A 14,222-nucleotide genomic window follows, 5' to 3' on the forward strand; every position below is an offset into this window, starting at 1 on the left:
AAGAATGTTTTTTTCACTCTATCAAATCGTTTTAAAATACAATCATTTTAAAACAAAAACAATTATGTCTTCTTTTCAGAACGTTGAATACAAAATGGAAAAAAATGCAAATTTATACAATTTTCTTATTTCAATTCGAGCTAGGCTGAAAAGATGCTAAAACAGCAAAGTGTTTGGCTCAGAAACCACTAATGAACGCAAAGCACAATGGTGATTTATGAAATTTTGTGGCGGCGACAAGAGTTTCAAAGATGATGAGCATAGTCGTCAGTGATTGGATGTTGACAATGATCAATTAAGAGCCTTAGTCGAAGCCAATCTACGTAAAAGTGTTTGAGAACTTATTCTGAATTAGAGGTAACGTATATGACAATTTCTAACCACTTGAGTGAGATTGAAAAGACAAAATAATTTGATAAATGGTGCCTCACCAATTGAACGAAAACCAAAAGAAACGCCGTTATGAAGTGTCATGACCTGTTTTTCGACTGGGTTGTGACTTGTGATGAAAAGTGGCTTCTTTATGACAACTGGCGACACTCAGCTCAGTGGTTAGACACCAACGAAGCTCCACAAAGTCAGAGCTGCAGCAAAAGAAGACCATGCTTACTGTTTGGTGGTCTGTGACTGGTCTCATCTATTTTTGAATGCAAGCGAAACCATTGGTGGATAAATACTGTCAACAAATGGAAGAAACTTTGACAACAGCCAACATTAGTCAACAGAAAAGGTCCAATTCTCCTTCATGACAATACCAGACTGCATGTTGCTAAACTGATTCTGCAGAAGTTGAACAAATTGGGCTACAAAACTGCTTCAACTGCCATACTCTACAGACCTCTCACCTACCATCTTGACAACTTTCTGCATAAGAAATGCTTCAAAAAACTTAAGCGATATTAAAAACGCCTTCAGTGAGTTCATCAACACCAGAATGCAAGAATTTTACTTTACTGACATCGATACACTTTCGTATTGGCAAAAGTGTATCGATTCTGATGGTACTTTCGTATTGGCAAAAGTGTATCGATTCTGATGGCACTTTCGTATTGGCAAAAGTGTATCGATTCTGATGGCACTTTCGTATTGGCAAAAGTGTATCGATTCTGATGGTACTTTCGTATTGGCAAAAGTGTATCGATTCTGATGGTACTTATTTCGATCAATAAATTTTTGTTTGAGCCTAAATATGTTCATCTGAATTTAAAAGTTAAAAACTGCAAGAACTTTCTTGTCAACCTGATACATATATAATCTCAGGTTATTGTTTTCCAGAAGTTAAGATTGCAAACTTTGCTTTCGTATAAGCTGTGTTGCCTGAAGAGGTCTCTAGTTACTGGTAACTAGCTGACCGAAACATGCTCTTAATTGTGGAGCAACATATAACTGCTTATGTAGAAACAAATAAAGAACATATATGTGTCAGTTGCACCAATTACTACAGTGAACATATTTGTTGAGGAGGGAGGGCAATGAGTTTATTATCTTAGATAATTAGGTGGGAATATAAAGTAACAACATTCATACCAAATGATAAACCCGACAACCAAGAGAGATGAAAGAGATGGTGGGGAAAGAGAGGACACCAACCAAAGAGAAACCCTCAAACCATGTGCATGATATACTTAAAATATAACAACAATAACAACGGAACAATAACCGCTATGCTTAGCACAACGAGCACAATATTCTTATAACGGAGTCCACAATCGGCACCTTCTCCAGCACACAGAAGCCTGCTCGAACCTTTGTTGAGGGGCTGAATCGACTTATTAGTCAGCACCGAAATCACTTCATCCAGTGAATGGCGATTAGTCCGAGTAGATTCACGGAGGATTTCCAAATCACGGTCCATGTTACGCAGAAACTCCTCGGCTTCCTTTGTTTGCGACTGCATCATATCCCTGATGCTGAGCGTCTGTATAACCCGCCGTTGGGTATCAGGGTCGGAAAGGTTGCAGTCACTATCAACTGTGTCTATAAGATGGAGCTGATTTTCTTCAGCTACGTCTGTCCATGTTTCTCCGTGTTTTGAGCGAGATTCGTTGTGTCGATCTGTGCAGTTTTTTTGCGATGATGCCGACTGCGTTGCATCTGCTGACAAATTGTTCTGTTCACAAGTTTCTGATATGATCCCATATTTTTTTACAGGAACTTTTATGTGTTTCAAGCCAAATAGGTCTTGGTCTCGGATTAAATGGTTTACACGTTTCAGTTCTGATATCTGGAAAGAAAAAAAAAAAATTCAATTAAATCTGTGGCACAATTTGAATGATAAAAAATATAAAACTGCTTAAAAAATTGGAAGAAAACAGATTCAAGACAGTATTGGGATTGGAAATTACGACTCATTCAGAATTACATTGCTAACAATTACTGAGGAAAAAAAAAATGAACTAAACCTAAGATGTTACTTGTTGTTTTGAAATTTCTTTCATTATTAATTTTTTTTTTTTTTGGTGTTTGATATAGTCGACGAATCGATTTTTTTTTTAAATAGCTTGTTTTAAGTAAATTAATATTACATACTTAATTGTCATGTCGAAAATGGTAATATATCCAAAAATTACGAAAATTCATTGTGTAGAACAACTGTTGTGTTTTTAGTAAAAAAAAATGTCTATCGCTATAGAAAGCAAATATTGCAGCTATGACACAAGTAATATAAAATATTCCTTTTGGAGTTATATCCCTTGCATGTAGTTTCCTACTGCCTACTTTATAACGTCTAAGAAAAATGCGATTTTACCCAATTTTCCGTAAAAATTACTTTTAACTAGAAATAACTTTCTATTCAATAATTTTTCGTAATTTTTGGATATATTACTATTTTCGACATTACAATTAAGTATGTAATATAATATAATGTAATATTATATAATATAATTACTTAATTTAAGGTATGAAGCCACTTGATATAAGGGTCTAAAAAAAAAGTACTACAAGATCAAAATCTAGCCAACAATAAGTGTTAGATGAATATATTCTGATTCAGAAAACAGCAATTCTTCCCCCTTTGTCAGAAACATTGCTTATAGAATCTGACAACTAAATGACAAAATAAAAATGAGAGTTACAAGGCTGACGAAAATAAATCTATGGTCAACTTTCTAATCTTTTATTACAGCTACCAGAAGGAAAAAGAAAAAAAGAGACAAAATATCCACAAAGCAATTTGCGACGTGTCAAGAAAGTAGGACTCCAGTCAGAACAAAGAGCAGAAATGTGTTGCATTCTGGGATTGAAGAATACTCCAGCAGTGTTACATTGCTGTCTTAGTACAAATTGATATAATTACACATTTAATATAATCATGTCAACATAATCTCAGAATTTATAATGCGAATATGCAGACCAAATAAAATATTTCATCAGCTCGACCCCACAAAGATATCCAAATAAGTCCATTTTTTACACATTACTTCTCAATTAATGATGTTCGTTCTGAACATGATTTACATAAGAAAATGGCCAACACTATAAAAGGTCGAGCGATCTAACATTTGGGGTTGCTGACTGGAGGTAAAATTTTTAACTCAGTCAACAGAGATCTATGTAGCTGCTAACATGGCATCATTGTTATTGCTGCACGGGATTTTAAGTCCAAAAAGATTGTAACCGTTAAGTAAAAAAGCAATACATTATTTTTTAATTCCACATTGAAATAAAAATCCGGCACTGAAATAAAAATCACTCATCTAAATATGCATCTGACATTTTCTTTATTCGAAGTTACCAATTTCTCCATTTATAGGAATTTATCAATAACTGAGTAAGAAAATAGAAAGTGAATCTGATTTACTTCCAGCAGCTTTAACTTTCGCTTTCCTTATTTTGTCTTTAAGTTCCCCTACTCTCTATCAGTGCCTAAAACTAAATGCAAATTCTATGAACAAAATTTCTTTCCTGAAACTGTTCCATTGGCCTGCTTCCCAATTGACTACAACATGGTTGTCTTCAACTCCAATGTGAACAAGTTCTTGCTATCCCATCCCCTTAATAGTCCAATTTTGTCCAATTCCCACTAAAAATGAAAAATGATCACTGAGGTATTGTGTCACTGAGTCTCCAGATCTTTATAAAAGGTGACTCCCTTGTAAAAAAAAAAGTTCTCACATTCCATAAATGATGGCAAAGAGGAAAGAATTGCTGTTTTCCGGGTCAAAATGTATCCATCTCACACTTATTATTGACTAGTTTTTGACCTTGGGATAATTTTTGTTTTGTTTCTTACATCAAGTGGCTTTATGCTTTGTTTGGAGCGATTTCAATTAAAAAAAAAATATATATATAAGCGAAAGTTGTTTGGGGTGAAAATGTAATAAAAAAAAAAAAAAAAGCGAAAGTTATCAATGTAATGTTTAACCTATGCCGAATTGCAATTGAATTGCTGTAAATGTTTCATAGGGATAAACCAGAAATCGGAACTCAGACGAACATCTACTGTATTGAAGCAGCACTCACCTTAGGTGGGTTAAACAAGCTTCTTCCAAAGGAGGAAGTCTCATAGGAATATCAAATTCACTAGCGGTCCCCAAATGTCTGTATATCCCCATCAGAAGTGTCAACATTCACCTACATACTGCACCTGGTATTCCCAAATGGTCACTCATCTGGTACTAATCAGGCTGATCTAACAGGAACGGGTGTATCAATGTGATTATGTTGTATATATGTTGTACTAGCAGGCCACCTGGCGTTGCCCAGTCATAAAATAAGCATAAACAGAACTACCGTAGGTATTAAATGTAATTAAAAAAAAAAAAAAATGAAGAAAGAAAAGTTCACTTCATATAAGTAACAGAAAAATACTCGAGCTAAGGACAGTGAGTCAAGTACGATAAGCATCAGACCAGCTTGACACATTATTAGGAGTGTTTTCAAAACTACTTATTCTTGACAAAAGCTGTCATGTTTTACGGCCGCTCATATGCATTCATGAAACAGTTGACAAACATAAAAATCCGATGACTCCTAAATAACAGTTTTTCAGTTTTGACCCCTTAGCAACATTTTTTTCAGATGAAAACCGATTAAAAAGTTTTCCAAATGTCTGAATACCATATATGCCAAATTTCAGGTCTAGATCTAAAATTCGTTGAGATTGAAAAGTGTCCTCACATGCATTCTCACAATATATATATATATATATATATATATATATATATATATATAAAGGAGATTAGAACAATAGTCTAAAGAGCAAAGTGTATTTTAATGTAATAGTAAAATTACTAGTTTAATTAAAATACAGGGAAAGAAAAAGTGCTCGTTGTAATTTAGATATATAATAAGCTCGATAGGTAAATATCCTAGAGCTAATTTAATATTTAGTGATTGATAATTTAAAAATCAAATTATAATTAAATTAAAAATCCGTTTCATAAGAAGGAACAACAACAAAATCAATTATTTGTACGATCGTTAATTGATTTTGTTGTTGTTCCTTCTTATGAAACGGATGTTTAATTTAATTATAATTTGATTTTTAAATTATCAATCACATTACTATATATATATATATACTAGCTGTACCCTGCCACGCGTTGCTGTGGCTCAAATTGGCGCAATGGAAAAAGTTCCAAAATGAGAAAAAGCATGTTTCTTATAGGTTTAATTTTCCATTTTGCATGGGTACACAGTTTTTGTTGTTCCATTTTCTAAGCTGATATAGAGATTTTCCGGTTTGGTGACTCTTGAATACGTAACATAAATTGTCCATGTGAAAAAAACAGTCAGTGTGTAACTGTAAGGCCCACAATTGTAAAGATTGTTCCCTGTGCTTTGTTGATGGTTATTGCAAATGACAATAAAATTGGAAAGTGCAATTTCCTAAAGTGTAATGATGTATCCGGTGGAATCATAGGAATGCATGGAATGAAGATATATTCATCTGTGAATGGTCCTGTTAAGATTGTTATTTCTATGATATTGTTTGTTATTTTTTTTTTACTGCAAGCTATGTGCCATTGCAAAGCTTGGATTGGTTTATATTTCACAACATGATAATTAGTACACCAAATTTCAGTTGCAATACATGCGGTGGCATCCCTGGTAAATATAACTGTTGGATAATTAACCACTTTATCTGCTTTCACAACAGTGTCGATGGATTTGTATTTGACTACCTCACTTGGAATTTTACATTGAATAATAGCGTTAAGTTTATGGGCATCTTTGTATTGACCTGCAAGAATAGCTCATTCACTCAGTCAAATGGAATTCTTATAATTTGAATATCTGCAAAAACATTTTAAACTAACTATTCCTTTGATGAAATAAAATTACAGAAATTACAGAAGTTAAAAGTCAAAGAATTTTGCCCTTAACTCTGATCAGCTGGCACTTTTCGTACCCAATTTCCCACAAGTGATGCAAAAGTTTTTGTGCGGATCGAACAGTCTGCAACTGGATATGCATATTTTGAGTTAAGTTTAATGTCTTCACATGGAACAAAAAAGTAGAGTATTTGAGGCAAGCATTTATTTCATCTGCTGGTGTTGATTGAAGAATAACAGGTAACATTTGTCTGAAATCTCCTGCAAGCAATATTACTGCATTCCCAAATGGTCTGACATTGCCATGCAAATCTTGCAAGGATCGACCAAGAGCCTCAAGTGATTTTTTGCGTACCATTGTGCATTCATCCTAAACAATAAGTTTGCATTTCTGCAATATTTTTCCCCATATTGGATGTTTTGGAGATGTCGAACATGAGATTTTTGAAAAATTTAATGTTTTAAAGTAGAATAAATAATTCTTCTACTTGGCAGCAAGGTCGCAGGTATTCCTCATGCAGCAAGGGCTAAGGCTATGTCATTTTGTTACCAAATGGCTGTCAAAATCAATTTAATTAGAAAGGTTTTACCAGTTACTTCTGGTGCTGTTCAAGGTAGCAGTAATTTCCAAATAATTTCTATTCTCACAGTCAGTAAATTAGGTGACTAAAATAGGATTTAACCATGTTTTGGCAATGCCTTATTCACTGTAATTAATTTAGGAGACTAAAATAGGATGAGGGATTAGAGATGGACGGATAGAGAGGAAGATATATAGATAGAAAAGAGAAAGTGAGAGAAAAATAGAGAAGGAGATGGATAAAGGGATTGATAGATAAACAGAGAGAGGGGGAGAGTTAAAAACAGAGAGGGATGAGACAGAGGAAAGGAGAGAGATAGAGGGAGTTAGAGAAAGGGGCTCAAAGAGAGATGGAGAGGATGATATAGAGAGAAAGATAGATTGAGAGAGGGAAAGGGAGAGATGGATAGAGAGAGATATTAAGAGAGGAAGAGAGAAGGGGAGAGAAACAGAAGGTGAACTACACTTCAACGTTTGTTTCCTCGTTCAGTAGAGAAGAAATCTTTCGAGACTGAGGCAATTTTAATGTTTTGTTATTATCCAGAGTACCCCTTTTTTTGGGGGGGGGACTAGATTTTCCTCACATTAGAAACCGAGCGGGTTATCTGTAACAAATTAATAAAAGAAAAACATATTGTAAAATTTGAATTTAACATGAAAATACTATTTTTAAAAAATAGCACGATAACATAAGTGCCACTTTAGGTACTCCTTGGGTGTTGAGTTCCATGGCGACCAGCATAATTATCTAATGGTCGCTCCCTTAGTCCCCCCCCTAGTCAAGGCTAATGCATGCGCACGTAACATTGTTTTTATTTACTGACGTTGGCTTAGTAACTAAACGATTTATTGATAATTTCGTAACTCTTAAACGCATGCCGGAAGATTAAAATTGGTTCATTATTGTTGTAATGAAAAAAAAAGTTTCATTCAACACAAAACCAAAAACACATATTAATGATAAATGATTTATTATTCTATTCATTGAAATTTACTAATTTTTAAATAAAAAAGTAAAAAAAAAAGTTAATAAAAAAAATAGTTGCTTATGTGCGCATAAAAAACTTGTTTTTTTTTTTTTTTAGATTAGGTCCACCTTATAATCACCCCCCCCTCCTCATCTTAAGAACAGCTTCCGGAATAAACACCACTTTTGGAGGGGGAGGTATTTGCAAAATTTAACTGATATTTGTTGTCAGCATATCCACCCGAAAATACTATTAAAAAAAAAAAAAGGAGGCGTTCAGTGCCCGTGGCAGTGAAGTAGATTTATTTATCAATAAAAGTTGCGGAGAAGTAAATTTATTTATCAATAAAAGTCGTCATTTAAAAAAGAAAATTGTGGAGGTGGACCTAAATGTAAATATTTACCCAAAAAATTATCCCAAAGTTTATTACAAAAACGTTTTGTTTTCGCACTATTCAACAATTTGTTCATCTGCGCATGTAAATTAAAAAATATTTGTAAAAGTGAGAAGTTATCAGTAAATGATTTAGTTTTTTTTTTTAAATTTATTTATTTATTTATGTTTTTACATTAGGTCCACCTCCACAAATGTTAAGAACGGCTTTCAGAATAAACACCCTCAACCTCTCCATGTTAACAACGGATTTCGGAATAAACACCATTGGGGGAGGGGGTATTTTAAAAAAAAAAAAGTCGATAAAAGTCGTCATTTAAAAAGAAATTTAAAAAGAAATTTAAAATCAAATGTTTGTAAAAGTGAGAAACTATTAATAAATGTTTAGTAACATTTTCGGTGCTAATGCAGAGAGTGATCTGCGCTATTTTTTAAATCGTATTTCCACGTTTAATTAAAGTTTTATGATATTTTTTTTTATTCAATTGCAAGGTTAAAGTACAGAATAGGTACAAAACACCCTCCCCTCCCCCATGTTAAGAATGGCTTTTTAAATAATAACGTTATTATTTCAGCATGGATCACTCTCTGCATGAGTACCCATTTTTCTTTTAATATTCATAAAAAGTAAAACTTTTTTCAAAATAAATAAATAAATGTTTGTAAATGTGACAAATAATCGTTTAGTTACGGCAACGTCAGTAAATAAAATATGTTATGTGTGGGGTGGGGTGGGGGACTAAGGGAGCGACTATTATTTTTTTCTGCTGGTCGCCATGGAACTCAACGCCCAAAGAGTACCAAAATGTAATTTTTTTTTGTCAAATCAATAAATTTCAAGCAATTTTTGCAATAAATAATAGATAGCAACTTCGTTAATTTTACGACTCGCCCCAGCATATTATAAACACCCTAACTTCCCCATGTTAAAACGGCTTTCGGAATGAACACCCCCAACCTCCCCATATTAAGAACGGCTTTCGAGGTTTATGGAAGGGCGTTTTTTTTTTTAACATGGGGGGGGAGGTTAGGGTGTTTATAATACGTTGAGGCATGTCGTAAAAATGAAACAGTTTAGAAAAAATTAAAACAAACTTTTTTATGTAAACAATGCCGTGAAAAGAAACTAAACAATTAAAACGTAATGTTTCATGAGTGAAAAACCTTAAAATTAAAGGAATTTAAAATTAAAAAATTGGTAAGTACATAAATGAATTAAAATTTTTAAAATATGGGTTATTATTATTTTTTTTTTTGTGTGTGCTAATGCAGAGAGTGATCCGCACTATTTTTTTAAAATCGTATTTCCACGTTTAATTAAAGTTTTATGATATGTTTTTATTCAATTGTAAGGTTAAAGTACAGAATAGGTACAAAACACCCTCCCTTCCCCATGTTAAGAATGGCTTTTTAAATAACGTTATTATTTCAGCACGGATCACTCTCTGCATGAGTAAGTTTTTTTTTTTTTTTTTTTTTTTTACTTATCTGGTAATTCGAGAGTAGTTGAAACAGAAGTTACCAGAAATGAAACCGGGCAAGTCTCGCAGAAACGACTTCGAAAAATATTTATATTTTATTTAATATTTTAATAATTCGCGAGGTAAATTTATTTTAATGACATAAAAACATCCCTCGACTCTAAAGATGGGTTGTCTGAAAATTTCAAATAAATTGGTAACGTAGAAATATGGTTTTATTCACTTTTAACGAACCAAATTTACATTTATGTATATATAGATATATTGCCTTTCAATGTAAAAAAACGTTCTGAATAAAGAAAAGTGTGTTGTTTTTTTATTCAAATAATGACACATGTTTACCCAGTTAAAAAAAATTTTTTAATTGGATACTTCTACACAATTTGAATCAAACAAAACGGACTCTTTTCAAAGCAGAGTTCTGAAACTAACAGGAAACAATCAAAATGATTTTTAAAATCAAAAGAACCTAGAATTAATTTAAGCACATTATCATGAATTGATCTGAAAACGCAAAAGAGGGTAAAATCTCAAGGTACCATATTACATTGTACATACAATGTGAATTGGTGAACGAGTTTGGAATTATTTTCACTGGAAATAAAATAATTAACATAATCTCATCAATAAACATGAACAACAAAGTGTTAGATTCAAGAATGGCCAGCTGTGAGAAACCTATAAACAGTGTTGTTGAATTCATATGCCTGGCCTTATTGCTTGCGCAATGATAATGGCTTTAATTTAAGTTTAGAATGAAAAAGTCAAGTATCATTGTGAAATTGTGCTTTAAACAGAAACATTTATTTTGAACACGCCCCTGTCAAATCAAAGAACCTACTTTTAATTTTATATGTCTGGCCTTACTGCTTGTGTGGCGATAAAACTTCTCAAATGTACTTGTGATGTTAGGCTGTGTAAGGTGTTAACTTTGGTCAAAACCGCCTGTTCCTTCTTTCATCGGATTTTTTGGATTATCGAAACTTATCGAAGACATTCTGATAAAAAACCTATCTAAAAACACTGCCGGACACATAATGTAGATTTGTGTGAAATTTCATAAAAATCAGTCCAGCCGTTTCAAAGTCCACAGGGAATGAACACACACAAAGTTCCTTTTATTTTATATAATAGTAGATGTTTTATATATATATATAAGTTATAAAATATATATGGCAATTAAGCTACACAGAATATTCCACATTTCATCCATGCTAGGATTCATCAGGCATAAGCTTAATTGCCATATATATTTTATAACTTACTGTAACACTAAAGAGAGGCCACATCAGACCTGTAGGGTTGATGTGACGTTTCTTTTGGTTGAAAGTAATTTTTTGTTCCCGGACGATGATCGGGTTGAAGTTATAAAAATTATTATTAATTTTTATTTGTGAATAAATTCTGAGCTAAGTCTGTTGTTGAAATGGCGGCGGCAAGAGTGAGTGCCTTTGTAGCGAAAAAGAATGCATAAAATATTTTAGCCAAAATACACAGGCGTTTGATCTCCAATGGCCGAAATCATAGTGTACAGGAGCCGGAGGGGTGGGGATTTCACACCCGCAATTGGCAAAACTAGGAGCTAAAGTTGACCTGGGAATTTGACAAGTTGAAAAGTCGGGTTGTTTTTGATCTAAGAGAAACACACGCAGTGACTCGGCATTGTGTTTAGAACAAAGAAGAGGAAAAAAAATGAATTGTCCGAAATTTCAAAACAATAAAATAACGTATCGAGAATTGTCATTTGGTGAATCAGGTCGAATGAAAAAAGGGAATTTATGAAATATTTTTGCTCGGATGGGAAAATGTGTTGTCCGATAAGTTCAAAGCGACAAATGCATTCTTGGTCTTTTGACGTAAACAAAATGTCTGATATAATAAAATGGCCGACAACCAGAACTTAATTCAAACATAAACTAAAATTCCTTTGAATTATCAAAGCGAAAAGTGAGATCAATAGATAATTTTAAAACAAATAAAATCGTGTGATTTGCTTTAAGTCAAAGGAAAAATAATTTTCCTGGATATGGAAAAAATTCCATTAGTAAGCCAGGGAGGAGTTAATTAATACAACGTGTAAGTTGGGCGTTAATTAAGGGAGGAGTCAATCCAATTTTGGAAATGGACCAATGAAAAAGGGCCCTGTCGAAGTATAATCAACCAATGAGGAAAGGCCCCGTCGAATTATAATCAAGCAATTTGATTGGTCGATGACGAACATGGGTGTCGTCATCATTCCATAATTGTATTATAAAAGAAGTGAAAAATCAAAGATTAAGTCAGAACAGGAAAAGAGTAAGAGAGAACAGAAGAACAGAAGAAGAGAGATAAGTCTCGGCAGAATCACCTCTCTCTCTCTCTCCCCCTCGCTTGTTGCCTGTTAACTCAACGCTTATAACGAGTCGATTATTTAACGAGAATTACGCAAAGTCCGTGATACCGACCAGGTATTTCAACAACAGAAGCTCAGTTGTAGAACTAACTGCTTGCTTGAATTAATTGTCAACTCTATGTGTATGCTGTAAATACTTTTTTTATGAATTTCCGAAATATATATTATATTAACTAACCTCCGGAGTTTTGTTGCTGATGTGCGTTGATCCTTATATATGTACATTCTTTATCTGCCATTTGTGACACCGTATCCGTCAACGAACACCCAGGATAACTAGACGATCCACGGAGAACAGGCCTGGAGGACCGAGCATCCGAGAAGAATCCCCAACGCCTTAACGAAGAACTCACTGGGTGACGCGACGTACTAACGGTTGGCAGACCTGGTTGCCCAGTCGACATATCATAACTGTACCGACCAGGGTGCAGATCATAACTGGGCCGCAATCAGGGGTCCAGGGCGTGTAAGGCACACGTCCAAAGGTCACACTTACTACATAGTTCTACCTACGTATTGAGCACTGTTGAAAAGTTTACGCATAAATATCCTCAACTGAAAAAACTCGATCGGGTTATGTAGGTCATAGAGCGAGTGATAGAAAAATACATTTGGAGGTTATTTTTATTTCAAGACTGGAAAGATTTTTTTTTTTTTTTTACTCGTATTCACCTCAAACAAGGCAAATTGCCACCAAAACACAAGGGACGACTGCGAATTAGGGGCATGCCTACAGGGACACTAAGTAGGGAGTTGAGCAGCAAGATGTTTGTCCACATTACATTTAAATTTATACATGTTAGTACAGTTATGGAAGCAGGATGCAGGGAAGGAATTTCAAATTCTAGCAGTTCGAGAGAAGGCACTTTCAGAGTAGGAAGCTTTTCAGCAATGGGGACCTCTACAGTGAAAGCGTGAGGTTTTACTGTCTATCAAGTTAGTCGCAGGTATTAGTGATGGGATGATTCCCATATTTTTTTGGATTCCAATACCATTATCGATTCTATTTTAAATTCTTTGATTCTGATACAATTCTTGGTTCCGATTCTTTTAGAATGTCTTAATATGTAGTTGTAACGTTGTATTTTTTAAAAATTATTTTCTTTTCAGATTACCGTAAAAACCCATGTATTTCATGCACACATTTTTGCAAATGTAAAAACTGTACACTTTTGGAATGATCTATAGGTATTAATTTTACTGCCAGTTTAAAATCAATATTTATCATATTTAATGGAAAATTAAATTTTAAACAATAAAAACAAAATATAAACAATTAAAGGAATAAGTTTTAGGATCGGAAAATAAAATAGGCATTATTTTTTCTGATTCCTATACCCCAAAAGTTCCAACTTTTCAGATTCCCAATTCTGATTAATTATAATAACATTAGCGGGTATCTACATTGAGGGAGGCATCAGTGCTATTTTACTCTAAGAGTAAGCAAAATGTACTCACAACAAACCCATACAAAGTTGATATTTTTTTTTTAATCAGCTTAATCCAGGAAAAATATCTAAAAGTTAGAAAACAAAGATTAATACTTTGGAGGTTAAATGGACATTTCTATTATTAAACATGATTTTTAATGTTATCATGTTCTAATACAGCCCAGGAATTGAGTCAGTATTTTTTTTAAATTGATAGACAATAACTCCCGATTTAATTTATTAATTAACTATAGTTATTTCTCTACAAAGAAAGAGGGGAAAAAACTTAGTTTTATTAGTGCTCTGGAGGTATCCTTAATTCTATATGGAACTTTCAATAATGCTCTGAAGGTCTCTTAAATTATATTTTTTGATTCTTTGTAAAAAAAAAAAAAGAGAATTTTTTTTTTTTGGGGGGCGGGTAAACTTAACACTAGTTCACAGTTTGGATTTAGTTTTTGTGGCCCCAAGTCTTGGTAGTATATATATATATATATATATATATATATATATATAATTATTTACTATAATAATTATTAATTACCTACAGACACTAGTGTGTATAAGTACATAGGTTTAATAAAATATGTTGAGAAGCACTTTAGTAAGAGTTAAACACATTTATTTGTTGGAAAGAAAACATTTTTATGTATATATATAAGTAAATTATGTATATATATATATATATATATATATATAT

The 14,222-nt window shown here is 33.2% G+C and overlaps 1 protein-coding gene across 1 annotated transcript in view; it reads right to left on the reverse strand.

The window, feature by feature from the left end:
• Window positions 1-1,198: 1,198 nt before the first annotated feature.
• LOC145303415 (lysM and putative peptidoglycan-binding domain-containing protein 3-like) overlaps window positions 1,199-14,222 on the reverse strand; it is a 62,731-nt gene continuing 49,707 nt past the window's right edge. Inside the window, exon 2 of the mRNA XM_080144742.1 lies at window positions 1,199-2,224. Within this exon, the coding sequence (XP_080000868.1) occupies window positions 1,604-2,224 (621 nt within the window). The 3' untranslated portion in view covers window positions 1,199-1,603. The remainder of the gene's footprint in view (window positions 2,225-14,222) is intronic.

Source organism: Euprymna scolopes, chromosome 19 (genome assembly GCF_053919585.1).
Source record: "Euprymna scolopes isolate OS-2025 chromosome 19, ASM5391958v1, whole genome shotgun sequence".
Lineage (NCBI taxonomy): Eukaryota > Metazoa > Mollusca > Cephalopoda > Sepiida > Sepiolidae > Euprymna > Euprymna scolopes.